The sequence below is a fragment of the Rhinopithecus roxellana genome, chromosome 13 (assembly GCF_007565055.1).
Source record: "Rhinopithecus roxellana isolate Shanxi Qingling chromosome 13, ASM756505v1, whole genome shotgun sequence".
NCBI classification, from domain to species: Eukaryota; Metazoa; Chordata; class Mammalia; order Primates; family Cercopithecidae; genus Rhinopithecus; species Rhinopithecus roxellana.
The window spans coordinates 2,776,946-2,804,943 of record NC_044561.1 but is presented as its reverse complement, the minus strand read 5'-3'; the positions used below and the strand labels follow the sequence as shown (position 1 = coordinate 2,804,943).

Below are 27,998 nucleotides of genomic sequence, written 5' to 3'. Positions count from 1 at the left end.
TCACTTTATCTTTTCTACTTTATTACTTCAAATTAACAACCACAATAAAGCTCAAAAAAGTCCAATATTTACACAGGAAAAAAGTACAAAATTCCCCCCAAAGTTCTTCAGTTTTTTTTTTCAGTTTTTTAAATTACAAAGTAATAAAAAGCTTTGCTCTTTAATTAAAAAAAAAAAAAAAGGAAAAAGGGGAAACAGAGGTAAATAAATTAGGAAAACACACACACGGAGAAAACAAACAAAAATAAAATAAAATAAAAACAAAAAGAGGTGTTAACTAGGAAGGATGAGTTAATCCAAAACCCAGCCCTGACCCCAGGCTCCTCCTCAGAAAGGTGGAACCCAGGGAGAGGGGGGACCCCAGGTGACTGTCAGGACCAGGGAAGTAATTTATAACTCAGAGTCAGATGCCTTCTGGAAGTAGTCTCCATGGATTCTGCCCTAAAACCAGGAACGGAAGATGGAGCTGCCACCGGCTGATGACGGGTTGAGGGGGGATCGGTGGCAGTGAGGACCCTCTGAACTCTGAGGAATGCGGAGGTCACCGCCCACCCCCATGTCCTTGTTAGTAGACACAGGAGAACGGGAATTTGGGCTGGCAGGCGGGGCAGGCCGTGGCACCTGCTGTCCTGGGAAACACAGGTCAATACATCCACACACGCACACAAGGGACGCCGACCCCCACAACCTCCCCATCCACTCCATGGAGGCAGAGGGGAGCCTGGAGGCCAGGGGGACACCCCAGGGGGACACTGGAAAAGCCCAGCACGGGAAGTCAGCCACTGTCATCTCAGTGGGTGGGGCTGTGCGTATCTCCTGGATTGCGAGGCTCGGGAAACTCGGTGGGAACTGCCTTCGACTGACCACACCACTGCCTGCTGATGCTCGAGGGCCGGCTTTGGCTCTGGGACCTGTCACTTCTCCGACCCGGAGCCGACCCGTTCCTCTCCAGGCAGGTGACGGGTGGGGGCAGGAACAGGAGGCTGGGCAGGGCCGTGGCGTCTGGCTCCTGTAGCCTGGTGTTGTCAGGGGAGCATCTAGCAGCCTGAAGGTTGGGGGTAGCGGGCACCACAAAGGGACAAGAATCCTCAGTGCTGAGGGCATCTCATCTTCTTGCCATTGGCAAAGAAATCAAAGAAACAAACTCCATCGTCAGTTTTGTGCTGGGTTTTTTTTGTTGTTCTTTTGAGTGGTTTATTTTTGCCATCTTTTTTTGTTTTTTTTAAAAGAAAATACAGTGAAGACACTAGAAGGGAGAAGGGAGAAGACAGGTGAGGTGCACAGCTGTCTCTGGCTACTCTTTTTTTTTTTTTTTTTGAGATGGAGTCTTGCTCTGTCCCCCAGGCTGGAGGGCAGTGGCACAATCTCAACTCACTGCAACCTCCACCTCCCGGGTTCAAGCGATTCTCCTGTCTCAGCCTCCCAAGTAGCTGGGATTACAGGTGCCCACCACCACACCCAGCTAATTTTTCTGCTTTTAGTAGGGATGGGTTTTCACCATGTTGGCCAGGCTGGTCTTGAACTCCTGACCTCAAGTGACCTGCCCATCTGGGCCTCCCAAAGTGCTGGGATTACAGGTGCGAGCCACTGCACCTGGCCCCCCAAACTCCTGTCTTCTCGTCCTTTGGTCTATCTCCCTCTGAACCCCAGAGCCTGGCTCAAGGCCCAGCATGCTAGGAGATCCACCTTCATGTGACAGAAACAGATTATCTCCCTCCTCTGCCCTCCTGGTGAGCATCTCCCCACCCTACCCCACCCCCAAATATCTGTCCAGCCAGCCATGGACAGCCTGGTTCCTGGGCCTGAGATCTGAGGAAGGCCTGTCCTGTTCATGCCTCCTCTCTGTATGGATGAACTCCTACAACACAGACGACACACAGATTGTCCCAGTGTGAAGTCGAGTCCCCTGACGTGTCGGGCCTACTGCTACTGCCTACAAATGGACACACGTTCCCCGGACAGCTAAGATTACACCCTCGACAAGCCCAAAGAGCCCCTCCCACCTCCCCTTTCCCAAGCCAGGTCCCAGAGTGGAGCGTTTCCATGCCCTGCTTCAAGGCCTCGTGCAGTCAGGAAAGAACCGGGAAGCTCACACTGGCCAGAAGGCCTCTCCCAGTCCTACTACAGGGGCTGAAAAAGGGCTCCCTTGCTTCCTCCATAGTCCTGTTGTGAGTCTTGTGCAGGAATTAACTTGTATAACAGCCCAGAGGCTGAGACAGGGCCAATGCCATGGGAGAGGTCAGAGTGTGAGCCCATGGCCCCATCTCTGCTGGGAACCAACCTTTCAGAATGTTTTTTCTCTCTCTCTTTTTTTTTTTTTTTTGTTGTTGAGACAGAGTCTCGCTCTGTCGCCCAGGCTAGAGTGCAGTGGTGCAATCTCGGCTCGCTGCAAGCTCCGCCTCCCGGGTTCATGCCATTCTCCTGCCTCAGCCTCCTGAGTAGCTGGGACTACACACGCCCGCCACACCTGGCTAATTTTTTGTTTTTTGGGTTCTTTTTAGTAGAGACGGGGGTGTTGGCCAGGATGGTCTCGATCTCCTGACCTTGTGATCTGCCCGCCTCGGCCTTCCAAAGTGCTGGGATTACAGGCATGAGCCACCGCACCCGGCCTCCAGAATATGTTAAGGCAGAAGGAGACAGAGGGCTGGCCGAGGGCAGAAAAAGTTTTTCCAGCAGAAATTAATTCATGTGGGGTCAGGCCTGAGCAGAGAAACCCTTGGCCCCGAGCCAGGCAGGCTCTAAGGTTTTAAACTCCTTGAGGCCCCTTAGAGTTCTGGGGCACCTGGTACCATCTGCCACTGCCACTGCCACCAACTCCTCACAACACATTAGTCTCTTTCTGGGGCCTGGGAGCTTCTAGGCCGGCTGGGCTGGTTGCATCTGCAGCAGTCATGGACTCACCTAAGCAAACACTGGTCCAATGGGGGCTCTCCTCACTTCCCAAGATGGTCAAATGGCACACTTGTCTTTTGAGGGAGAGAAGGGAGAGAGAGGGAGGGACAAGCTTCAAGTCAAGTCCCTCAGCTGCTGGCGATGGAGATTTGGCAAGTATCTCCCCACTGAGGAGTTCTACCCCCACCCCCACCTCCATGCAGCCCCTCAAGCCGAGGGAAAGCCTGTGTGATTCCAATGACTCTAAGATGTCCCTGTCTGTAGGTAAGAACATTGCCCTGGGAGGCAAACCTGCTACCTAAGTAGATGGCCAAAGAGGGTTCTCTCGCAGGACTCCCTCCTTGTCCACAGGCAGGAGGACGAGGGCAGGGCTCCCATCCATCTCTGCCAGGCCACCTTCCGTGGGCAACTACAGATTCCCCCTTCCCAAGTGTCCCCATCCAAACATGGCCCCAAAGTGGATGGGACCTCACCGCCCCTACACCCCATGCTTTTGCCAATGCTCACGGGGGTTCCTGGGTGCTCCCTGATGTCAGGGAGCAGGAACACCTCATCTCTGAGCCCCTGCTGCCCACCCCGGCTGGGCCGCTGGCAGTGAAGGCTGGAGCCCAGCCGTGACACTTGCCAGGGAATGTTACTGCCCTGAGCCTTGGTGAATGACTTTGCTCAAGAGGGCTCATTAGACCTCAGAGGATTAAATGAGGCCAAGTCCCGGCTCAACAGAAGGGGTTCACTCTAAGGCAAGCAGCGTCGACGGGGAGGGAAGAACAGAGCCGAGGCCTGACCTCACACTGGGGGGGTCTCCAGCTCAGTTGTGAGGCCCAGAGGGACTGGCAGGGGGGCAGCTCACCTGTGAGGCTGGGATCCGGGAGACCTCTTGCCGCCCAGTGAGGTCTGAGGAGGAGACGTTGGCGGGCGCGCCCCTGTGCAGCCTCATACTCACCTTCCTCTCCCGGTCGACCCGTGAGATCGCTCTGGGAGAAGTATTGCCTGGAGAAAGAGGCGTGGAAAGCCACCCTCAGAGTGGGCACAGAGCCCCCCACCCACCCTGAGCCCAGCCCACTGCCTGAGTCCCTGCTCACCAGCTGGCTGGATGCGGGAGGCTGGCGTGGAAGCCACGGGCTCGGCGGCACTGCGCAGCCGGTTGGCAGTGGCCCCTGTGGGTGGGCCAGGGGGCAGGGCTCGGGTCGCGGACCCCCGTAGCTGCCCCATCCTCTCCTCGCGCTCGTGTTCTCGCCGCTCCCGGTCCACGTCCTCGGGGTTCCGGGCTGCACCCTGCAGGGATGCAAGAAAAGATACCGGTCAGCCCCAGAGGCCAGGGTGTTCTGGGCCCAGCAGCCCTGCAGGGCACAGCAGGGGAGGGAGGCCGGGTAGGTATCTCAGAAACCCTCTGCTCCAGCCTCCCCTACAAGCGCGGGAAGCCATGACCCCCAATCACACAGCACAGAGACACGAAGCCACACAACCACCGAAGGAAGGAGAAAGCAGGAGTCTGGGGGCAGAGGGAGGTCAGTCTGCCCTGCTCTCCCGGGATGGAGCCAGAGCCAGGACAACTAATGCCCCCAGGATGATCAAGAGCACCTCTTGGCCCTCCTGGCCTGGGGCTGGGCCTGCCCTGGCCCCCCTCGGTGTACCAAGAGCCCTTAACTACTCAAGGTTGCCAAATCGGGCAGGGAAGCTGTTTAGAGGCCTCTAGCAGACTGGCTAGGGGTGTCCAGAGTGGGAAAAGGACAGGCCCAGAGTCACAAAACTAGTGGAAGTGGGCCAGGACTCAGACCAGGTCTCCTGGTACCCAGCCAGGGGCTCTTTTCACCAGGGAGCTGTCCTTCCCCTGCTGGGACCTAGCAATGGCTTCTGGCAGGTGCCGTGGAGGCCACAGCCAGGAGGCCCAGGGAACCCACACAGACACCGCTTGCCTTGGGATGGGCGCTCAAGGGGAGCTGGAGAAGAAAACGGGGCCATGTGGCCCATGGAGGAAGAAGAGGCCCAACAGGCACGGCTGGAGCAGAAGGGGTGCCCTAAGCCCCCAGGTGCCCTGCTTTACAGCCACTGCTGCCCCTTGTATAGGAGGAAGTGAGAAGGGGCCAGAGAAGAGCAGGTGTGGGGGCAGTGCCCGACTGCGTTACCTAGTTCATCCTGGGGCCGTCCGCAGGGAAGGGCAGGGGGCTGGCAGGAAGGGGGCCGCATCTGTGGAGGAGAGAGCTGCGGGCTGAGTGGGGGGCCTGCTCATGGGCCACAGGGTGTGGTTCCTGCAACCCATGTCTCTCCCAGGAGACTAGCCAAGAGGTGGCGGTGGGCCCTGTCTTTAAGCAAATCCAGGAAGTAGTGGCTAAGACTAGAATGATCCCTGAATCTTAGTGAGGCACCAAGGCCCAGAGAGGCCTTGTGACCTGCCTGGGGTCGCACAGCTCAGGGCAGAGCTAGGGTCTGAACCCAGGCCTTTGTCACCCAGTCCCACTCTGCTCTCTGCACCCCAAGAGGTCACTGTTCAGAGCCTTGCCTTAGAACACTCTAGAAGACGCATCTTCCCATCCTCCCACCCAGAAGCCTCTCAGGCAGGCCTGGGACCACCAAGGCTCTAACTCCTGACCTCTGGTTCTCACTCTGGGCTCCCATTCAGTTGCAGGCTGGCAAACAGTGACTCAGCCAGAGCCCCAGCAAAGCCTGGGGAGGAACAGGAGCTGTGGCACCTCCGTGCTGAACCTTCTGCGGGCAGGGCCACGTCAACCCTGCGAGGCAGGTCAATCTCATTTCCATGGTTGGGATGCAGAGGCTGAGTGACTCACTCCACGGTGTGGAGCCCTGCAACCAGCAGCCAAGCAGAGCGCTGGAGCCCCTGCCCTTTGTGAGCCCAAAAGGCTCAGGCCATCGCCAGCCCGGAGGCAGGAAGTAGGCAACTCTCCATGGTCCCATCCAGCCCACAGGACGCAAGAAACACACAGCAGGGAGCTCTCTTGGCCTTTATTGCCCACAGAAAATGCAAAAGATCAGCAAAGTCACAGGAGCATCCACCTGTCATCATATGGACCTCTGTCCTTGGCTGTGTTGAATTCCTTCCTGGCCGGCGGACTGGACCTCGGAACACTGGCTATATGTGTTGCGAGTGGCTTCCAGGCTCCAGGGATCCACAGATCCCAGCACGCCGGTGCAGAACACCACAGGGTGTCCTGTCTACTGTCGGGTTGGCATGGGAAGGGTCCGGCCTCAGGGTGAAAGTTCCCATTGCATGTTTTCCAGGTGCTTCTGCCAGAGGACTGCTGGAGGTGGTTCAGCTCACTATGGTGGCCGTGGCAATGAGTCAGTGATTGGCAAAGGATAAGGCTGTGGGCGCCTCTGCCCAGCTTCTAACTTCAGGGCCTGCCTCAAGAGGGACTCCAGGAAGGCGGTCAGAGCAGCAGCAGTGGATGGAGAGGTGCTCCTGGCCTGCTTGGAGAAGAGATCTTGCTGGCTAGACAGTCTTGTGAGACTCCATAAGGGAGGCACCTAGAGCAGTGATGTCCACAGAACGTTCTGGATGAAGGAAATGGTCCCGTCTGCCTTGCTGGATGTGGTGGCCACTGGAGTGCAGGGGCGTGATCTCGGCTCACTCCAACCTCTGCCTCCTGGGTTCAAGCGATTCTCCTGCCTCAGCCTCCCCAGTAGCTGGGATTACAGGAACACACCACCATGCCCAGCTAATTTTTGTGTTTTTAGTAGAAATGGGTTTCACCATGTTGGCCAGGCTGGTCTTAAAACTCCTGACCTCAAGTGATCCGCCCTCTTTGGCCTCCCAAAATGCTGGGATTACAGGCATGAGCCATCGTGCCTGGCTGACATTTCCAGTCTTGATTAATTTTAATTCATTAAAAATGTGTCGCATGTAGCCAGTGGCTACCATCTTGGACAGTGTCAGACTAGAGAATACAAAATCCATTCTTGGAGTTGTGCTGAGCTGGAGGGCCAAGCCCATCACGAACCAGACTTGGGAGTGACTATCTCGATGAGAAAGTGCCCAGTGCCCAAAGCCCTGTGGTGGAAAGAGCTGGTCCCTGGTGCCCAAGGCCATGGGCCCCATTTGGAGCCAGAAGGTCTAGGGTGAAATCAGAGAAGACGCCCCCTGCCCATATCCCATTTCCACCCCTGCTGAAAAGGGCAACCGAGGCCTCTCCCTCTCTGCCTGACCTCTGTCTCACTCCTTAGTGAACAAGAAACCCAGAGAGAAGAAAAGCCGACCAACGTGCCGACCTTGGCTTCCAGAACAGAGCCTTGGTCCTAATCATCTAGCAGGGCAGCTGAGGGCCCTGCCACGAAAGAGGCACACCAGGATGAAGCAAGAGGAGGTGTTTAATGAGTTCAGGTTCAACACAGAGGCCGCTGACGGGGTCTGGCCGTGAGTCTGTCCTGGGACCCGTTCCCACCAGGTCCCTTGTGGGCAGTGGCCACCATCCTTCCTTCAGGCTATCCTGGCCCTCAGGTGGCTGGCTACTTCCCTAGGATCCCATGGCAGGGCCTTTTCCACCATGCCCTCCACTATGCTGCTATCTCTTGGGAACGGGGGTCATCCCATCCTCCCAAGAAACACTTCCTCAGGCCTGGCCCCGATGGGCTCAGGCACACCTGGCGACATCAGAAATGGGGCCCTGGAGTCCAGACCACAGGCCAGTAGTTTTGGGGCAGCTCCTCCACCTCCTCCACCTCCTCCATGGGCCTATCTGGGGGGCTCTGGGTGCCCAGGGGCGCCGGGCACCTGGAAGGGACAAAAAGAGCACAGCTGAGGCTCAGCCTCTTGCGCTCGCTGGTCAAGTGGCAAATTTTGGAAAAGCCAGGCCTCAGAGGATCCTTACCAGTATGTGGGTGAGTACGTGGGCCCGGCACAGGGACAGGGGCGGGGACAGAACGGTCCCTTCGCTGTCACAGGGCTGTCACGGGGCTGAGCCTGGCTAGAGGAAGCCCCCTTTTCCAGAAGAGATGCGAAACAAGACATACAATTTCACAGATTCCAGAGCCCTGGGCACGGCCGGCCAATGCTGCTCCCCACCCAACCCCACCCGCTGGACTCTTAAAAGAGGGAAACAGAACAACTGCCTAGCCAGACCCAGGGTCCCATGACCAAGAAGAAAGAAAGCACCATGACTGGGTCCAGGCTGGCCAGAGGGGCCACAGTGCAGGTAGCCGCCTGGGATGTGCAGAATAGGAGCAGGACGGTGTAGGCAGTGATCAGGACGGCGGGGGGCACCGCCAGCACCACCCACGCCCTGCCGCGGGTACCCAGGAGGGACCCCAGGTGAAGCCAGGTCCTTCTTGTTCCAGCAGGAGGCAGCGCCCTGCCTGGGCCCTGCTGCCCACGGCGGCACAAGTTGTCAGCACAGATGAGGCAGGAGGGCTCCAGGACCCCAGTGAGGTCAACCACACCGTCCAGCTCATACCTCCCGTCTGTCGGGAGCCCCACCCGCCACTGGCTCACTCTGGCCCTCTGAGTCAGGGCCTTCCCCATCCAGTCCCCTAAGCCCGCCTTGGCCTCCAGGTGACTCACGAATTTCAGCATGTTCCAGTCGAAGACATAGTCATAGGAGAAGCCCTGCCGGTGGAAGAGGTTGCGGAAGAGCTGGCGTAGGTAAGAGTAGTCGGGCTTGTCGTCAAACCGCAGGGAGCGGCAGAAGTTGAGGTATGTTGAGAATTCGGCTGAGGAGGGGTTGCAGGGGACACAGAAGGCAACCGTGAGGCCCACGCTCCCAGCTCCCCTGCAGCCAGCACTGTCCTAGCCACCCACTACCCCACAGATACTTCCAATCTGAGAGAAGCAAGAAAAGGAGGCAACAGAACCACGGCCTTCCCTGGCCTGCCTGTGAGCAGAGCCTCTGCCACTTTCAGAGCAAGGGAAGACCTGTGAACTGTGGCCAGGAGCTTCTGCCAGGTAGCCGGTTCCAGAAGCCACGCCCACACCTCTTCCGCTGCCCTCACCAAGCACCCGGGGACCCGCAGATCAACTGCTGCCATAAACTCAAAGGACTGCAAGAGCCTGACAGACCTTCCAACACAACCTAAACAAGAGGAGAAAAACTTCCATTTCCTCCTCAAAAAAACTAGGGACAGGGCCCTTGGGAGATGAGGCAGGAATGTGGGCTGGGAAGCAACAGGTGTAACAGCCAGGCCAGGGAAACCGGGCCTTCCGGCTGTGCCAAGGGATGGCAAAGAGCCAGGGTTACTGCTCAGGTGCCAAGGGCTGTGGGGCAGCCCAGTATGGGCTCTGTTGTTGTTGTTGTTGTTGTTGTTGTTGTTGTTTTTGAGACGGAGTCTCGCTCTGTCGCCCGGGCTGGAGTGTACTGGCCGGATCTCAGCTCACTGCAAGCTCCGCCTCCCGGGTTTATGCCATTCTCCTGCCTCAGCCTCCCGAGTAGCTGGGACTACAGGCGCCCGCCACCTCGCCCGGCTAGTTTTTTGTATTTTTTAGTAGAGACGGGGTTTCACGTGTTAGCCAGGATGGTCTCGATCTCCTGACCTCGTGATCCGCCCGTCTCGGCCTCCCAAAGTGCTGGGATGACAGGCTTGAGCCACCGCGCCCAGCCCTGTTGTTGTTGTTTTTGAGACATGTCGCTATCATCCAGGCTGGAGTGCAGTGGCGCAATCTCGGCTCACAGCAACCTCCACCTCCCGGGTTCAAACAATTCTCCTTCCTCAGCCTCCTGAGTAGCTGGGATTACAGGTGGGGCTAATTTTTGTATTTTTAGTAGAGACAGGATTTCACCATGTTGGTCAGGTTGGTCTCGAACTCCTGACCTCGTGATCTGCCTGCGTCAGGCCTCCCCAAGTGCTGGGATTGCAGGCATTGAGCCACTGCGTCTGGCCCCAGTGTGGGCTTTGTATGGCCTCACCTTTCCCTTAGACAGTGCCTCAGGGACCCCCAGGCATGTGCCCTCCCACTGGGCTACTCACAGGGATAGCCTTTGCAGAGGACCTCAATGGGCGTTGACATCTTCTTCTCGCTGATCCGCTCATACTTCTGGCGCTTGGTGGCTGCTTTGAGTCCCTGCCAGGGCAGGGAGCCCAGGTTGAAGTACATGAGCACGTAGCCCAGGCTCTCCAGGTCATCTCGACGGCTTTGCTCTGCATAGAGAGTCAAACACTAGGTGAGGGACAGGGGTCCACTCAGGCCCCTAAGTCATCCTCTGGGTCATGCTCCTCACCATGCAAACCAGGACCCTCCTGCCCCCCTCATCAGATGTTGGTCACTGCACACATTTTAAACAGGCACTGCTATTATCTTCCTCCTACAGAGAAGAAGCCTAAGGCAGGGCCTTCTCAACTTAATTTGGGCCTAGTTTTTCTAGCTCAGGCACTTAATCATTCAATGACCATGACAGGTCACCTACTGCCCCCTTGCCTGGCCCACCCCGTGGAGAGGTCACAAGCTTCAGCATCAGACGGGGCCGGGGTCAAATCCAGCTTTGGCATTCGCTAAGCTGCATGACCTTAAGCAACCCGTGTTAAACCTCTGAGCCTGTATTTCCCAGCCTGCACCAACAGGGCAGAGGAGGAAGCAGGGCCAGGGAAGGCGCCCTGCACACACAGCTTGGCTTACAAAGGGGAAGACCCGACTGTGCAAGGACAGGGATTAAGTCCGAGCTTGGGAGCAGATGGGGTGGGGACTTTCTCACTAGAAAAGAGCCTGGGGGCCTCCATCAAGGTAGAGGGTGAGAGGGCTCCAGAGAGCCAGGCCCTAGCCAGCGGCCCCGGGTGCACACTACTCCAGGCCTGGCTCCCTCACCAATGCCCAGGTGCGTGTTGATGGAAGCGTAGCGAGCCGTGCCGGTCAGGTTCTTGTTTTCCCGGTAGGGAATGTGCTGGTGGGTGCGGGCGTCCCGGTACTTCTTGGCCAGGCCGAAGTCGATGATGTAGACCAGGTTGCCCTTCTTCCCCAGACCCATGAGGAAGTTGTCGGGCTTGACGTCCCGGTGGATGAAGTTCTTGGAGTGGATATACTCGATGCGGCTGATCTGGGGAGGAGGGGGCCATTTGTTCAACAGAGGGGCCCTCGCCCAGTGCTCTGGGCCAGGCAGGGGCTGGGGCCACAGAGGTGGAAAAGGCACACATGGTCCCTGCCCTGGAAAGGGAGAAAGGTCTGCCTTCGACCATGAAGGATGATTAAGGGGCAGGCCAGAGAAGGCCTCCTGGAAAATGTGACATCAGGATGAACTCTGAAGGGGGAGTTCACCAAGTTGGCTGTGAGACAAAGAGAGTACTGCAGGAAAGCTAATCCAGAACTCCTGATCCAGAAATGAAGAGTCTGCTAGAAAGGCAACTGGTTCCTCATGAAAGGTTTGCCTGCCCGGCCCCACACTCATAGGACTCAGGGAGCCAGAGAGGCAACAGATGTGGGGGAGGGGCAGGGAGGGAACACGGGGGAAGCCTAAACCAGGCAGAGGTGACAGAGGCAGAGCACAAAAGACAGGGCTTCTGAAGGATGCCAAACTCAGACAGGCACATGGCCCTCTTTTCTTTGATTTTTTTTTTTTTTAAGATGGAGTCTCGGTCTATTGTATAGGCTAGAATGCAGTGGCAAAATCTCAGCTCACTGCAACCTCTGCCTCCGGGATTCAAGTGATTTTCCTGCCTCAGCCTCCCGAGTAGCTGGGACTATAGGCGCACACCACCACGCCCAGCTAATTTTTTGTATTTTTAGAAAAAACGGGGTTTCACCATGATGGTCAGACTGGTCTCAAACTCCTGACCTCAGATGAGCTGCCCGCCTCGGCCTCCCGAAGTGCTGGGATTACAGACTTGAGCCACCTTTTCAGTCGAGTTTTTAAAACTCAAAGTAATATCCATGCACATGCCATGGCTTCTGGCTCTGGTCCCAGGTTCAGCACAGCTCAACATCTCCTGCACCCTTCTTGGGTTTCACACCATGAGGGGCTCTGGCGACCCTCTGCTCACACACCTTCAGCCTACATTGCAGGACTTAATGCAGACCAAGACTAAAACCCCTGTACAAGATCTCCACGTTCCATTCCAAGTTCAAAATTCTACAGTTTTGTGTCTTTAAGAGGCTTTCCTCCCTATGCTGATGAAGGGCTTGGTACTTAACGGCCTGTTAGAGGGGTCTGGTTTGGCAAGGCGCTGAATGGCATCTCACCTAATCCCCTCGATCCCTTCAAAAACCGACAAATGAGAGACTCTCACATGAGGCCACTGAGGCCACTGAGGCTCAGACAGGTTCGGCGTTCACCTACAGTCACTGGTCTGGAATAGGACCCAGGTCTGTGTGACAGACCGCAGGCTTTATAAATTACCCGGGGCAAAAAAAAATAAATAAATAAATAAAATAAATAAATAAAAAAATAAATTACCCGGGGCAGACCAGATGCGGTGATCATGCCTGTAATCCCATGTAATTACCATCTTGGGAGGACAAGATGGGAAGACTGATCGAGGCCAGGAGTTTGAGACCAACCTGGTCAACACAGTGAGACCCCCATCTCTACTTCTTATAATTAAACAATATTTTTGAAATAAATAAATAAAACTACCCCAGGCAGAGTCCCAGGCCCTACCCCAGGAACCTGACTTGGCAGGTCTGGAGTTGGGCCTGAAATCCACATTTTAAATAAACACCTTGGCTGGGCGCAGTGGCTCACGCCTGTAATCCCAGCACCTGGGGAGGCTAAGATGGGTGGATCACTTGGTAAAACTCTGTCTCTACTAAAAATATAAAAATTAGCCCAGCGTGGTGGCAAAGGCCTATAATCCCAGCTACTCACGAGGCTGAAGCATGAGAATTGCTTGAACCTAGGAAGCGGATGTTGCAATGAGCCGAGATCGCACCACTGCGCTTCAGCCTGGGCGACACAGTGAGACTTTACCTCAAAAAATAAATAAAATAAATAAACACCTAGAATTCTATAGCCAGTGGCCAAGGTCTCCTGGCGCAGGCCCATCCTCTGGCATCCTCTGGGGGCAGGAGGTAGGGCTGGTATCCTGGGCCCGCAGGCATCCGGCTGGGGATGGAGGGATGGGGACTCACCATCTGGTCGGCCAGGAGCAGCACCGTCTTCAGGCTGAACTTGCGGGAACAGAAGTTGAACAGGTCCTCGAGGCTGGGCCCCAGCAGCTCCATGACCATCACGTTGTAGTCGCCCTCAGCTCCACACCACTTGATGGAAGGGATCCCCACTGGGGGTCAAGCGGAGGGCCTCTGTCAGGGGTCAGAGGCAGCCAGCCACGCCCAGCCCGCCCTGCACTCATGGCCACCAACCCCCACCCCGGCGCCCGCTGCCGCCCACCCTGTGCTCACCGCCGCCCTGCATCATCTTGTAGAACTTGCTCTCAATGTGCAGCTGCGGGTGCTTCGTCTTCACACACTCCAGCTTGATGGCGACTTCCTCACCAGAGGCGATGTTGGCACCTGCCCGGGGTGGAGAGGCAAGGGACCAGGGTCACCCTCAAAGGCCAGGCAGTCCCAGGCACCCCATTAAGCATTTCTGAGATCTGGCGTGCGCTGGGCCTGGGGCCATCTGCCCTTGAGGAGCTCTTGGAGGAGGCTGGGAAGTGGGCAAAGGAGCCCAGGCAAAGGTTTCCTGAGGGGAAAGAAGGTCAGCGCTGTGAGGGACAGAGGTGACACACAAGAGCTACCCAGGGCCACAGTTTGGGGCAACAAGGAGGCCCAATGTGAGTGGGGCAAGGGGCAGGGATGCAAAAGGCTCACAGACCACCTAAGGGAGGGGACTGAGTCCTGGAGCTAATTTGGGCAGCAGGGTCTGTAGGTTTGAGGTGGTGGCACGTGCAGAGAAGGGGCCCAATGGGGCTGGGCTGCTGAACACAGCAGAACAAGCCAGGACCACCCTGGCCTGCAGAATGAAGACGGGACAGCCACAGCAACCCCTCAGTCAACGCTGGTGCCTTCAGAGGCAGTCCCGCACATTCTAATCCAGTGCCTCATTCGATGCTCACTCCCTAGTTATAGAGATGAGAAAACTGAGACCCAGCTCAAGGTCACATGACCTGTAAATGGCGGCCTTGCGTGTCAACCCCGGCTCTGCTGGCCTCCAGCCTAGGTCAGAGGTCCTGCCTGCACCTCCGCCTCTCCCCCAATGCACTCCTGGCTTCTTAAGGGGCTCTAAGAAAATACCCTCATACACACTAAGGTCCGGCTCTCTGCCTGGGCCCACAGCCCAACTCAAGAAGTCACAAGAAAGACTAAACCCAAAGTGTACCTTGCCTCACTTTCCCTAGCTGTATGGGGTGGATGAGATGAAGGGCTGGGGCTAGGCTAGGTGACAGGGTGTCTCCTTCTTGGGGCCAGCAGCAAGCCCAGTAGCAGGAGTAGGACACTGTTGCACACAAACAGGCCAGAACAACCCCCAGGGACACAGCCCCAGGAGGAGTTCAAGACAGAAGAAAAGCAGGACCTCACATCAGAGGAAAAGACGAGACTATTCACTAATAATGCCCCTGGAACAACCGGTCGGCGATCTGAGAAAAGACACCATGGCTCACACCACAACCAGGAGAAATCTCAAATAGAGGAAATGTTTGCATGTAAGAAATAAAGGCGGGGGTGTGAGTTGGCACAGCCCCTGTGCACCTCTTGAGTGAAGCTGAACATAAACAAACGCTTGCCCAAGCAACCCCAGTCCTGAGTGTACGTCCTTCAGAAACATGTGTGCACCAGGGGGACAGGACAAGGATGGATACAGGAACAAACAGCCCAAGTGCCTGGCAGCAGAAGAATGGGAACAGTGGTGCAGGCACCCGGGAATCCCAGGCGGCAGTGAAGAGGAAAGGATGCCTGCTTCACACAAGGACCCCAGTCCCAGGGGTGCATTCCTCACAGCAGCCAGAGGGTGAAAACAACGAACATCTGTCACAGATGAAAGGATGAACAGAATGCGGTGACTCCATGTGGTGGAATGTTATTCAGCAATAAAGAAGAATAAAGCACCGATACACACTATGACACAAGTGCACCTACCTTGAAAACATTCTACCCAAGGCCAGGCATGGTGGCTCACGCCTGTAATCCCGGCACTTTGGGAGGCCGAGGCGGACTGGATCACAAGTTCAGGAGATTGAGACCATCCTGGTTAACACAGTGAAACCCCATCTCTACTAAAAACACAAAAAATTAGCTGGGCATGGTGGCGGGCGCCTGTAGCCCCGGCTACTTGGGAAGCTGAGGCAGGAGAATGGCATGAACTGGGGAGGCGGAGCTTGCAGTGAGCCGGGATGGTGCCACTGCACTCCAGCCTGGGGCGACAGAGTGAGACTCCGTCTCAACAAAAAAAAAAAAAAAGAAAGAAAGAAAGAAAGAAAGAAAGAAGAGTGTGAGCACAGCTCTACTTGCTTCCATATCAAAGCAGGCAACAAGACAATACAGACTTAAACATGAAAGAAAGGAAAAGATGAAATGTCAGACGGTGGCTCCTAGGGAGGGATACCTTATGCCATGCAGGTATTCTATATGTATTCTTTGTATCCACTCAGCATTTAATAGGAAATAACAATGAAATGTTAGAAGAAGGGAGAATTGCCTTATGGCCTCGGGGTTAGGCAAGGCTCTTATTTTCATCCCTGATTCAAAGTCCTGAAGCCATTAAAAAAATAAAGAAAAAGAAAAAGAAAAAAAAAGCTCCTTCCTCTCCAAAAAAAGAAAAAAGAATCCCTTCTGCATGGCAAAAACACCAGAAATAAAGTGGTAAGAAACATACTCACTTGGAATTCTTATCACAGGCGAAGAGCTAATATGTAATGAGCTCCTACAAATCAGTCGGAAAGAGACTCAACAGAAAATAGGCCAAAGAATTTGAACACACACTTCACAGAGAAAGAAATCATTAATAGAAAAGCCTTACTCATAGGGAAAGATGCCCAACCTCCTTGTAAGAGAAATGCAAATTAATATGATCGTGAAAGACCACGTTTCACCTAGGATTGTCAAAAGTCTCACGAGATAACACACCCGTCTGTCGGCAACACTGTGGGGTGGCTGAGCACTCCTCTCAGGTGTTCCAGGCGTGAACTGCTGAGTCGCCACTGGAGGGGATTTGACACCACTCAGCCCTGACCAGCAACCCCGCTTCTGGGAGTTTACCCGACATCCTAGCACAGTGCAAAACAAGGCGGGGACAAGGCTGTCGGCTGCAGGCTGTTTGCAACAGCAGAAGCTTGGAAACAACCCAAATGTCCCTCATGGGGGGAGGGGGGCGGCGGGTGCTGATTAAATAAAGAATAACCCATCCACAAAACAGAATACAATGGAAAAAGAATGAGGAAGCTCTCTCTGCACAGAAGTAGAAAGATCTCCAAGATACAGGAAGTGAAAAAGCAAAGCACAGAACAGTGTATATTCCACGCTCTCATTTCAGTTGTCTTTAAAAAGGTGGGGAACTAAGTATCTGTGTTTGGCTCTAGCTACATAAAGAAACACTGAACAGAAACATGACTGCACAGGGCTAAGTGGGTCAGGGAGGAAGAAGGGGGGACGCTTCACTGGATACTGTTATAAGTTGCAATTTCTTTCTTTTTTTTTTTTTTTTTTTTGAGAAGGAGTCTCGCTCTGTCACCCAGGCTGGAGTCCAGTGGCCAGATCTCAGCTCACTGCAAACTCCGCCTCCCGGGTTGACGCCATTCTCCTGCCTCAGCCTCCCGAGTAGCTGGGACTACAGGCGCCCGCCACCTCGCCCGGCTAGTTTTTTGTATTTTTTTAGTAGAGACGGGGTTTCACCGTGTTAGCCAGGATGGTCTCGATCTCCTGACCTCGTGATCCGCCCGCCTCGGCCTCCCAAAGTGCTGGGATTACAGGCTTGAGCCACCGCGCCCGGCCATAAGTTGCAATTTCTTTCAACACCTTTATTGAGATGTAATTCAGATAACTCTTCAATTGACTCACTCAAAGTGTGCGACTCACTGTTTTTAGTATATTCACAAGCTCGCGCAGCCATTACCACAATCAATTTTAGAACACAGTCAGCCCTTCGTATCAGCATCTGCCCTGGGTTCCGCATCTGCCGATTCAACCATAGATCAAAAATACGTGGGGAAAAAAATAACAATACAACAATAAGAAATAGGTTGGGCTGGGCACAGTGGCTCACGCCTATAATCCCAGCACTTTGGGAGGCTGAGGCCGGTGGATCACGAGGTCAGGAGATCTAGACCATTCTGACTAACATGGTGAAACCCCGTCTCTACTAAAAGTACAAAAAATTAGCCGGGCGTGGTGGCAGGAGCCTGTAGTCCCAGCCACTCAGGAGGTTGAGGCAGGAGAATGGCAAGAATTCAGGAGGTGGAGCTTGCAGTGAGCCGAGATCGCACCACTGCACTCCAGCCTGGGCAACAGTGCAAGGCTCGTCTCAAAAACAAAAAAAGAAATAGGTTGCGTGCAGTGATCCACATCTGTAGTCCTAGCACTTTGGGAGGCTGAGGAGGATTACTTGAGTCCAGCAGTTCGAGACCAGCCTAAGCAACATAGTGAGACCCTATCTCTACAAAAAATACAAGTTAGCCAGGCATGGTAGCACGTGACTGTGGTCCCAGCTACCTGGGAGGCCGAGGCGGGAGGATTGCTTGAGCCTTGGAAGTCAAGGCTGCAGTGAGCTATGATCACGCCACCACATTCCAGCCTGGGTGACAGAGCAACACCATGTCTCAAAAGTAAATAGGTAAATAATATAAAAATTAAAAATACAGTACAGTAACTATTTACATAGCATTTACATTGTATCAGGCATTATAAATAATCTAGAGATGATTTAAAGTATATGGAAAAGGCCGGCGCAGTGGCTCACACCTATAATCCCAGCACTATGGGAGACCAGGCAGGCGGATCACGAGGTAAGGAGTTCCAGACCAGCCTGACCAACATGATGAAACCCCACCTCTACTAAAAATACAAAAAGTAGCCAGGCATGGTGGCAAGTGTCTGTAATCCCAGCTATTTAGGAGGCTGAGGCAGGAGAATCTCTTGAAACTGGGAGGAGGAGGTTGCAGCAAGCCGAGATCACACAACTGCACTCCAGCCTGGCGACAGAGCAAGACTCCGTCTCAAAAAAAAAAAGTATATAGAGGATGCAGATAGGTTATACACAAATACTATAGTTTTTTATATTAGGAACTTGAGAATCAGAGGTTTTGGTATCTGAGGGGGATCCTGGAACCTATTCCCCACAGGTACCGAGGGTGGGGGGCTGTATTTTCTTTTTGAGACAGGGTCTCAATCTGTCACCCACGCTGGACTGCAGTGGCACTAACACAGCTCACTGCAGCCTCAACCTCTGGGGTGCAAGTGAGCCTCCCACTTCAGCCTCCTGAGTAGCTGGGACTACAGGCGCCAGCCACTACACCCGGCTAATTTTTATATTTTTTGTAAAGACAGGGTTTGCCATCTTGCCTAGGCTGGTCTCCAACTCCTGGGCTCAAGTGATTCACCTGCCTCAGCCTCCCAATGTGGAGGAATTACAGGCATGAGCCATCGTGCCTGGCCCAGGAGGGCTGTATTTTCATCACCCTGAAAACACCTGTAGCCTTTAGTGGGGTCAGGCCCTATCTCCTCGCTCCATCCCCTGCCCCCCAACTAATCTACATTCTGTCTCTATGGATTTGTCTTTTCTAGACATTTCACAGAAATAGAATCAAACAGAATCATACATGTGATTTTTTGTGACTGGCTTCTTTCACTTAACACATTTCTGTGTTTTGATTTTTAGTTTTGTGTGTCTATTTGGATTTTTAATAAAAGAAAAAGAAAAATAGAATGAATAACTCAATCTGGCCAGCAATAGGAAAGAAAGTACTTGGCAAACTGTAAAGAGCTTTTGACACATCAATGCTCGTCACTGGGATGAGCCACACAGGTTTCCAGGGGGCAGTGAGAATATGGCACGGGAGGGGCGCTGAGCTCCTTAGAATCCCCTGGTCGTGCTCCATTTCCCCATGAGCAGAGAGGCAGGAGAGTGCAGCAGTTAAAGTGTGAGTTTCAGAGCTAACCTGCTAGAGCCCAAATCCTGATTCGGACATCCCCTGGCCAGGGGTCCTCAGACAAGGCACTTGACCCCTCAGAGCCCCAGGTACCTCATGTGTAAACCAATGACACTATCTGGCTCATTAGGATGTTCTGAGGGACAAACATGCTTAGGAGAGTGCCTGACACACAGGCAATGCTCTACGATGTCCGGCTTGATGGGAAGTGCAGCCCCTAGGCTAGAGATGAGCCGGTGTCCAACCAGTGGGAGGAGGGGAAGAGGGAGTAAGTCACGCTATGGAGGAAAGGAAAGCCTCCAGGAAGGCAGGCTGCAAGGGCTCCTGGCTCCCAAACAGGACTGTACTGGACAGACAAGACAGGTCACCGCACAGGCAGAGGCCCAAGAGGAGCGGGTGCAGCGGGAACCCTGGAGTGGTAGAAAAACACAGTGGAAGAGGTGGGCAGGGGAGAGATTTGGTCTTGAATGGCCGGCTAAGATCCTGGCCTTCAGCCCGAGGCACCAAGGGCCATGTTCAGGTGTGTGATCACAGGATCTCTCAGCCTTGGCACTCCTGATGCTGGAGCTGGAGAACTCCTGGCTGTGGGGCTGCCCTGGGCACTGCAGGGCACCTAACAGCACCCATGACTCCTACCCACTAGATGCCAGGGCACCCCCTTCCCCCTGAATTATAACAACCAAAAGTTCTCCAGATCTTGACGTATGTCTCCTGGGGGACAAATATCACCCTGTTGAGGCTACCTGGTGGATAAGAAAGGGCTGGAGGAGGCTAGAGGGGTAGTGGAAGGCCTAGGAAGGCCACTATAGAGACCAGGCACGAGCTGACAGTGGCCCTGCCCAGGCAGGGTGCAGAGAATGAGTGACACTTTGGAGGCAGGGCCTGCAGTACTTGGTGATTCGGCAGATGTGTGCAGGGAGGAGAGGTGCTGGGGAGGTGCTGGGCGGGTGCTGGGGAGGTGCCGGGGAGGTAGTGGGTAGACAGGGCCCTCCTCCCATCGAGCCCTTATCCCACCCTTCGAGTACTACTGTTTGTATTTCTTTTTTCTTTTTTTTTTTGAGACATAGCTTCACGTTGTCACCCGGGCTGGAGTGCAGTGGCATGATCTCAGCTCACTGCAACTTCTGCCTCCTGGGTTCAAGCAATTCTCACGCCTCAGCCTCCCGAGTAGCTGGGACTAGGCAGACACCACCACGCCCGGCTAATTTTCGTATCATTTAGTAGAGACGGGGTTTTGCATGTTGGCCAGGCTGGTCTCAAACTCCTGACCTCAAATGATCCGCCTGCCTTGGTCTCCCAAAGTGCTGAGACTACAGGCACGAGCCACTGCACCCGGCCTACTGTTTGCATTTGTTTGACATGCGGAAAAGCAGACACCAAAGGTCAAATGATCATATGCCACACACGTCCCAGGGACAGGGATCCAAGCCGCTAGGCAAAGCCTCTGACTCCCACAAGTGCTGGAAACCTGCCGGAGCTGCCTTCCCCTGCAGCAGGTCCTGCCACCAATGAGTTCCTTGGTGGCCTCTAAATTCTATCAGGAAGCTGCCAGGCTTTTCTCTGAGCTCCCTTAATTCTTACAACCACTAAGCTGAGGTTCAGAGAGGTTAGGTAACTGGCCTGAGGTCTGACAGAACTGGTTGGGGCACAGCCAGAATTTCAGTCTTAGTCCCCAAAGTCCCTGTGTTTTTTTCCACTCTAACTCCAGGTGAGGCTTCCTGGCAAAGGCTGTGTCTGGCAGCCAGCTGAGCATAGATGCAGGGCTGCCTCACATGCGAAGGCCTAGAAGCTGGAAGAACTGCCCGATTTCAGGAGCAGAAGATGTCCCATGAGTTAGACACAGTGGGGGGACTGCCAGTTCCCAAAACAAACTTGGACACAGAAAAGGGCTTGGACTTGGCTGGCCCTAGAGGGGCTGGGAACTTGGCAAGTTCCAAGTGGCCACAGGCATGGCCAGCCTCACATGGGGGCCTACTCGACACCTACACAGACACATGGACACAATCGGGGACCTGGGTAGACTGGAGGACAGGGGATGAAGCCCAAACGTCCCAGCAGCGGCAGCAGCAGCAGCGGCGACAACCTCAGTTCCCACCCATCAGAGACCTGGAGTATTCCCTGCATTAACTCTCACCCCTGAAACCACCTGTCAGTGGAGAACACTGTTCTCCACCCCTTTCAGAGCTGAGGACCAGAGACTCTAAGAGGTCTAGAGAGTTCCCCAGGATGCAAGTATAGAGAATGGGCCCAGATTTGGCCACCTCTGGACCCTGGATGGGCAACAGCAGGGCCTTAACAAAGCAGGTCCCACTCTCTTGGCTGACCCCTTATAATGCAAAGGGAGGAAGGGCAGAAGCCACATCTATAGTGTGCTGGCCCTCAGGTGATCCTGGAAAGCAGGGCTTGGAGGACGCATCCAGCCCCACCTGCAGAGGCCATCTGGAGTCAGGCCCTGGCACGGCACTGGGGATAAGAATGTGGCCAGAGCGTTGAATAAATGGAGCCGGGGAGGCTCGCCAGGGATGCCCTACAATCACACTGTCCCCAAACCAACAAGACAGGGGCCCAGGAGGGTGCTGGCAGGATGGTGAGTCGGGGCAGGGTCCCCTGAGGCCCTTGCACCAGGGAAGACAGGAGAGTCAGGAGTCTGACTCGCTTCCCCAGACTCAGACCCAGAGGACCCAGACCCTTCAAAAACAGTTCCAATAGTGGGGGCAATGGTGGGGGCACAGCGTACAGCACCTACTGCTGGGTTCAGCACATGCAGGTACTTTACACACCACGACCTCATTACTTCTCATGACCCCATTTTGCAGATGGGGAAGCCGAGGATGGACAAGGTCATCACCTGCCCAAGTGCATACAGCTCACTTAAAAGGGAGCACAAGCACCCAAACCTAGGCTGAACTTACTCCAGAGCCAGTACAAAGAGGAGTAAATCTGGACTTAGTTTTTAAAATGAATGAGACGACTATGCAGATAAACAGGAAGTCCCGTCCCCAGGGAGGTCCCACCACACGAGATTCTGGATTTTCTGAGTGATCTTGGGCTGCCCCACCCCCAGCCATGGGCCTCAGTCTCCTGTCTGCAAAAAGACAAGACGGGACCTGGGATGGGCACTGTCTGGGAACAAGGCTGTGCCAAGAGCTGTCTCCATGCCCTTTGACCTCCAGCCAGTGGCTCCAGGCTTCAGTGCTGAGCCCAACAGCTTCAATAATACGAGGGTCCTTTACACCCACTCCAATTTCACAAACAGTAAGGAGCTGGGTACACTCATTTCAGATGTGAAGACTGAGGCTCAGAATGATACAGCGACTTACTCCAGGTCACACAACAAATGAGGAACAGACTGGGGATCTGAACCTGGACTGACCCCCAAATCTCAGCCTTTTTCTTTCCTTCTTTTTCACGCTGGAGTGCAATGACACGATCTCAGATCACTGCAACCTCTGCCTCCCAGGTTCAAGCCATTCTTCTGCCTCAGCCTCCTGTAGTCCCAGAGCCAGCCCCTCTAAGATTTATCCTCATTCCTGTCCCTGCGCCCTCAGAAGCAGGCTAGACACACCTCTGTGTCTTGGTTACCCTCCTTGGTAAATGAAAATCAGCTCTGTCCAGTGCAGAGACTGGGGCTACAGGCATGTGCCACCACACCAAGCTAATTTTTGTATCTTTAGTAGCGACAGGGTTTCACCATGTTGGCCAGGCTGGTCTCGAACTCCTGACCTCAAATGATCTGCCCGTCTTGGCCTCCCAAAGTGCTGGGATTACAAGCGTGAGCCACAGCTCCTGGCCCCTTTTTTTTTGAGACATGGTCTCACTCTGACACCCATGCTGGAGTGCAGTGGTGCAATCTCAGCTCACCGTAGCCTCAACCTCCACGGTTCAGGTGATTCTCCCACCTTAGCCTCCCGAGTAGCCGGGATTACACACACATGCCACCACACCCAGCTAATTTTAGTATTTTTCTTGTAGAGATGAGGGTCTCACCATGTTGCCCAGGTTGGTCTCGAACTCCTGGACTCAAGCAATCCGTCTGCCTTGGCTTCCCAAAATGCTGGTATTACAAGTGTGAGCCACCGCACCTGGCCATCCCAGCCTTTTTCTATTCTGCTGTGAGGCTGCTGTGCATGCCTGTGCATGTCACAGTCCCCATTTTCTCACTGGTTTGCTTGACTAGCCTTCAGTGAACACCCACTGTGCTGACCACTAGCAGATACTACCTAACCCCTGCCTCCCCGGGAGTAGCTTGGGGTCGCAGAGAAAACCTATGAACCAGCTGCGCCGCACACTCTCCCTCCCTCTGAGCTCCTGGGTGTCCACAGGGGAGGGTCATCCACTAAACACTCAGCAATGAACTGCACATCTGGCTGGTACTTTAGAGTTTACAAAATACTTTCCCATCTGTCATTTCATCTGTGCCTTGGAACCATTCTTGATCAGTCAGGCAGAATTATCACAAACTTTACAGATGGGGAGACTGAGGCACAGAGGAGCCACATGACCTTCCCACAGCCACACAAAGCCATGTCTAGAACGCAGAACTAGACGTCTAACATCTCCCTCAGCATGTTCTGTCTTCCACGCTCTCACTCCTGTGGAGGGCTGTGGGTATACAGGCTGCTTCTGCCAGTTTTCTAGCGTGGTCTTGGGAGACCAACTTGACCATCTGTGCCTCAGTTTCCTGATGTGCCAAAGAATCTGGTACTATCTCTAGGGGCTGCAGAAAGTACCCTGCAAGGAAGTGCTCAGGGAACTCCCAGTCTCCGACCCCGTCTCCATTGAGGCTTCCTTAACATATTTCACACTCCAAGGGACCCTAATCATGGGGTAACAGAGACCCCGAAGTTCTGAACTGATGAACACGGCACACAGACTTGGTGATCTCTGCACTGGACAGAGCTGATTTTCATTTTCCAAGGAGGGTAACCAAGGCACAGAGATGTGTCTAACCTGCTTCTGAGGGCGCAGGGACAGGAATGAGGATAAATCCTAGAGGGACTGGCTACCTCACTCCAGCAACTCCAAGCCTCCACCCCTAATTCACAATCACCAACACTAAGTATCTTCCAATATTTGGACCAATAATCACAAAGGAAGGGCCAGAACTCATGACTGTGCCCCCCAAAAGTGGCACTGAAAGGCGCAAGCCTCATTTCTCCCAGGCCAAGGGGAGGACTGAGAGGTCAGTGACTTGTTTAAAATGCAATATCACAGCAAACTCATACTTTCAACAGGGAGCACATCTGGAGAGAAAAAGAGAGAGAACTCCCTAATGAGAAGACCACCTCACCCCGCCCCCAAGGTTACAGGGGAGCCTGCGTCATCCTAAAGCCTGCCAGGGCTGGGTTCCAGGAGACCAGGACATAGAGAGGGGGCCTGGCTAGGGGTCCAGCAGCAACCCAGGTCTCTTTTATCTACCAGTATCCTTCTCCCAGGAAGCAAGGGAAAGGATGTGAACCCCGCCTGGGTTTTCCCACAACCAGCTGGGGACCCAGCTGACCCGGGACACTGAGGCACAGAGGAACCGCATGACTCCTGCAGAAAACTGGAGCTAAAAATATCCTCCAGTGCCCAGCTTGGCCTGTGAGAGGAGGAGCCCCCTGGCCTGCCTCCCGACTACTTGCTGCTTCCTTCCTGACCTGGAATGGCCCTGGGGCAAATCATGCCCCTGGAGCCACATTCCAATTTCAGAGCCCCAAATCCTGGAGTCTTTCTTCCTCTTGGTACCACAGGCTGGCCCCAGGGGCTCCAGCTGGAGTCAGGAACACATACCCAAGTAGATATCTCCGAAGGACCCGCTCCCAATCTTCCGTCCCAGGCGGTACTTGTTTCCCACGCGTAGCTCCATGGCTCACACTTGCTGCAGAGGAAGCAGGAACACGAGGGTCAGTGAAGTGGGGAGCCAGGAAAGGGGTCCAGCCCAAGGCCAGGCAGAACCACCAGGAACTCAAAGACCCACCCATATTCTCGAAGACCACATTCTGCAGGTGTCAGGTGGCCCACAGCCTGCACTCCACATACCTGGGGAACAGCTAAGGCAGGCTGAGGTCAGGTTTCAGTATGACCAGAGAGGAAGCGGCCAAGCAAGCATGTCTTTGGGGGAAACTCATTCAGGGACCCCTCAATAGAAGCTTCTCAAAGGATCACAACGGGCATCAGCCCTCTTACACCTCTGAAACGACAGGGCCTCTCCACTCCTATCCCCAGGCTCCAACAGCCTGGCCTGGTCTTCCCAAGTACTGCCCCTGCCCAGAGGCCAGACCTCACCGGTGCCCAGCGTGCCTTGCAGGAGAAGGTCATATCCCCTACTGTGGGGAAGGCAGGAAAGAAACACCCCAGACCACCCACCTTCCAGTCGCCTCCCCATCTCTACGTCATGACACCAGGAACCTCACATGGAGGCCCGTAGCCTCTTGGATAAACTGTCTGGAGCTGGCGTCCTTCAAGACTAGGAGGGTCTCCTAAGAGGGCCCTCATAGAACAGAGGGCACTGAGCCAGGGTTTTAGCCGCCAGGCCCCGAGGGGTGGCAGGAGGAGTTCTGATGTGAGCAGCTTCTCTCCTTCCTCAGGGCCAGGGCCACCCTAGGAGGGACCCCTCTGCTCTGGCCTGGGGCAAAAGTCTGGACACCCTGTTCCTGGTCAGCAGAGTAGGAAACTGAAGGCCTGGAGGCAGTGCTGCCGTGGGCGCAGGGACCAGGGACTGCAGTAAGCAGGGGGAAGGGTGATTACAAGAGAACCAGCATCAAGGACTAGCAAGAGGGAACTCCTTTCGCAGACAGGGTACTCAGGCCCACAGAGGCCACGCCACCTGCCCCACACCACCCTGTAGACGGTAGCAGCCTTGCCTAGGACAGGGCTCCGGCCATCCCACCTGGTGGTCTCCCACACTCACGAACCAGGCAAAACAGAAGACTGCAGAGCAGCTGTGCTGGCACAGAAGATCAGCCCCTTGCCCGTGCCAAGTGCTGCCCCCAACAACCAGGCCAGCCTGGGAGGGAGATGGATTGCAGGGACAGTGGGCAGAGCTCAGGAGAGACAGGCCAACCCCAGCAACCTGGCTCCCCAGGAGCTCACCAGCCCTCCACCAATAACCATGAGGCAGGGACCTCCACCCCAGCTGGCCAAACTCTGGGCTCTCAATCAAGGGCCACTGCCCACATGCTTGGCCTGTCTCAGCTGAGGTGCCACGCTGCCAGGGGAACGCAGTCCACGTTTGCAAGAAACCCACACGCCACACACCCCACGTACACACACGTCCGGCTTCCCGAGTGTGTACACTCCAAGGGAAGAAAGAAAAGCAGGCACGCACAGTGAGCCCTGTTGAGGGGGGCGGCGGGGGGGGGGGAGGGGGGGGAAGGTGTGCACGCAACCCCCCCACACCCCAGTCCATTTTCCGCCAACACCAATTCAGAGACCACACATGGCAGCCTGGAAACCCGCAGGTTAGGAAAGGAACATAAATATACCCGCATCCTATATTACATAAATACCCACGCCGGGTTATATAAATACCCATGCCCTCTGTCTGGGTGTCTTACATAAATATACTGCACATGACCCCCCAGTCTCTCCCCACTCACCGGCTGTCTGCAGAAAATGGGAGAGGGGAGGGGCAAGGCCTTCAGCACCCCGACTGCTCTGTGCCAGCCACCCAGACCCCCAGTGCCCTCCCCAACACCCCAGGGGTTCAAGGTCTCTGGGGGAGCCTAGACTGTCCCAGCACCAATCCCCAAAAAGCCTCCCAGAGGAGAGCAGAAAGGCTTCATTCAGAAATGGAGAGGCTTTTCCGTTTTGCTGCTCCTCCCATGGGGGAGGGGGGAGATAAACAAAGTGGGGGGGAAAAGTGGATATGAAGGTTCAAGAGTTTCAGCAGGTTAAAAAAAATTAGACAAACTACCAACCAGCATGGCACAAGGGCAGCGCTTCTTACTCCCCGACCACCATCCCCTACCCCTGAGCCAGGGCCCTTGTTCCCCGGATGATTAAAACAAAAATGGAAGGGACATCATAGACAGGGAGGCAAAGGAGACCCAAACACAGGCGTTGCTTGGAAGCAACTTGAGACACCGTGTCCCCTTCTCCTCTCCCCAAACCCTTCCCCAGGAAGGACACTATGCCAAGAAGAAAATATGCAAGAAAACTAAGGGGAAAGTTGGGGAGGGGTTCACCCCACTTCGAGTTTGGGTATTAAGAAGGGCTTGGGAATCCTCTCTCTAACGATACCCAGACACAGTTTTACGTTCCTTAGAGACTTGCGAGACACGAATCTCTCACACACAAAAATGGGAGAATCCGATCCGATAAATAACCCCCACCCCTTTCTTTCTCTCCACAAAGAAAAACAAATCGGTGGCCTGGTGACCACACACATCTTCACCTTAGGACCCCCAAACGCCCGCCATCCAACGAGCGGGAGTAGCCTTGCGGACCCCCAGGTCCGGGCGCCGGGGCCGGGAGAGCAGGGGGCGCCGCCGATTGTCCGATGAAACCTATGCGGGCCCGAATCAACAGTATCCGGCGCCCAGCACCCCAGGCCGCCTCCCTCAGCGTCCCCAAATCACAGCCGGGGTGGCCGCCTGGCCAGCCGGGGCCTCGGAGGGTCCAGCGGGGGGAGGCGGAGGCAGGCCGGCCGGAGCGGGCCTCCCCCGCGAGCCTGCAAAATAACAGGCCCCCTCCTCCTCGTCCCCAGCCGCGCCTTTGTCCTCGCCGGGCCGAGCGGGCGGCGCCCGGGCTGCCCCCCCGACACCCCAGCGCGAACGCGCGTGTGTCCGCCCTCCCCTCCCTCCCTCTCCAGCAAAAACAAAGAGGCTGAGGGAGCCCCGATTCCCCCCAGGTTTGCGCCCCTCGGCGGGCCCACGGCTCCCCAATATTTACCCCTCTGGGAAGGCGCCGGTGCCGGGCCGCTGCTCGGGGGGCTGCCGCGGGCGGGGGCGGCCCGCCGGGGCGGATGCCGGAGGATTCGCGGAGCCGCCCGGCGCGCCAGCCTCTCCTGGCCCAGCCGCCGCCGCCGCCGCCGCCGCCGCCGCCGCCGCCGCGCTCCGCTCGGCCCCGGCCGGGCTCTGGCTCTGGGCTCTCGCCGCCGCCGCCGCCTCCCTCCTCCCGGCCTCCTGCCCGCCCGCCCCCGCCGCCGGCTCGCGCGCTCCCGCACCGCGCGC

General features: G+C 55.2%; 1 protein-coding gene across 8 annotated transcripts; it reads right to left on the bottom strand.

Annotated features, from left to right (window-relative positions):
• On the bottom strand, window positions 1-27,985 carry LOC104682535 (casein kinase I). 8 transcript variants are annotated; one of them, XM_030914925.1, is made up of 12 exons: window positions 27,718-27,972; window positions 24,616-24,703; window positions 13,163-13,273; window positions 12,893-13,041; window positions 10,637-10,865; window positions 9,805-9,975; window positions 8,405-8,553; window positions 5,019-5,079; window positions 3,975-4,167; window positions 3,743-3,882; window positions 2,902-2,966; window positions 1-1,246 (listed from the first exon to the last, which is right to left on the bottom strand). In XM_030914925.1, exons 2-11 carry the CDS (start codon window positions 24,689-24,691, stop codon window positions 2,950-2,952), a joined length of 1,296 nt encoding a protein of 431 aa, XP_030770785.1. In that variant the 5' UTR covers window positions 24,692-24,703; window positions 27,718-27,972; the 3' UTR covers window positions 1-1,246; window positions 2,902-2,949. The 8 variants fall into 8 exon arrangements, with proteins under 8 accessions (XP_030770785.1, XP_030770786.1, XP_030770788.1 ...); XM_030914926.1 differs by having other exon boundaries at window positions 1-1,045; XM_030914928.1 differs by lacking the exon at window positions 5,019-5,079 and having other exon boundaries at window positions 27,718-27,985.
• Window positions 27,986-27,998: the final 13 nt, after the last annotated feature.

Coding starts and splice junctions, on each gene's coding strand:
- LOC104682535 (XM_030914923.1), bottom strand. CDS start 24,691: ATGGAGCTACGCGTGGGAAACAAGTACCGCCTGGGACGGAAGATTGGG. Junction 9,976..10,636: donor CAACACGCACCTGGGCATTG/GTGAGGGAGCCA, acceptor CTCTCTATGCAG/AGCAAAGCCGTCGAGATGAC. Junction 5,080..8,404: donor ACTGGAACATGCTGAAATTC/GTGAGTCACCTG, acceptor TCTCCTCCACAG/ATGCGGCCCCCTTCCTGCCA.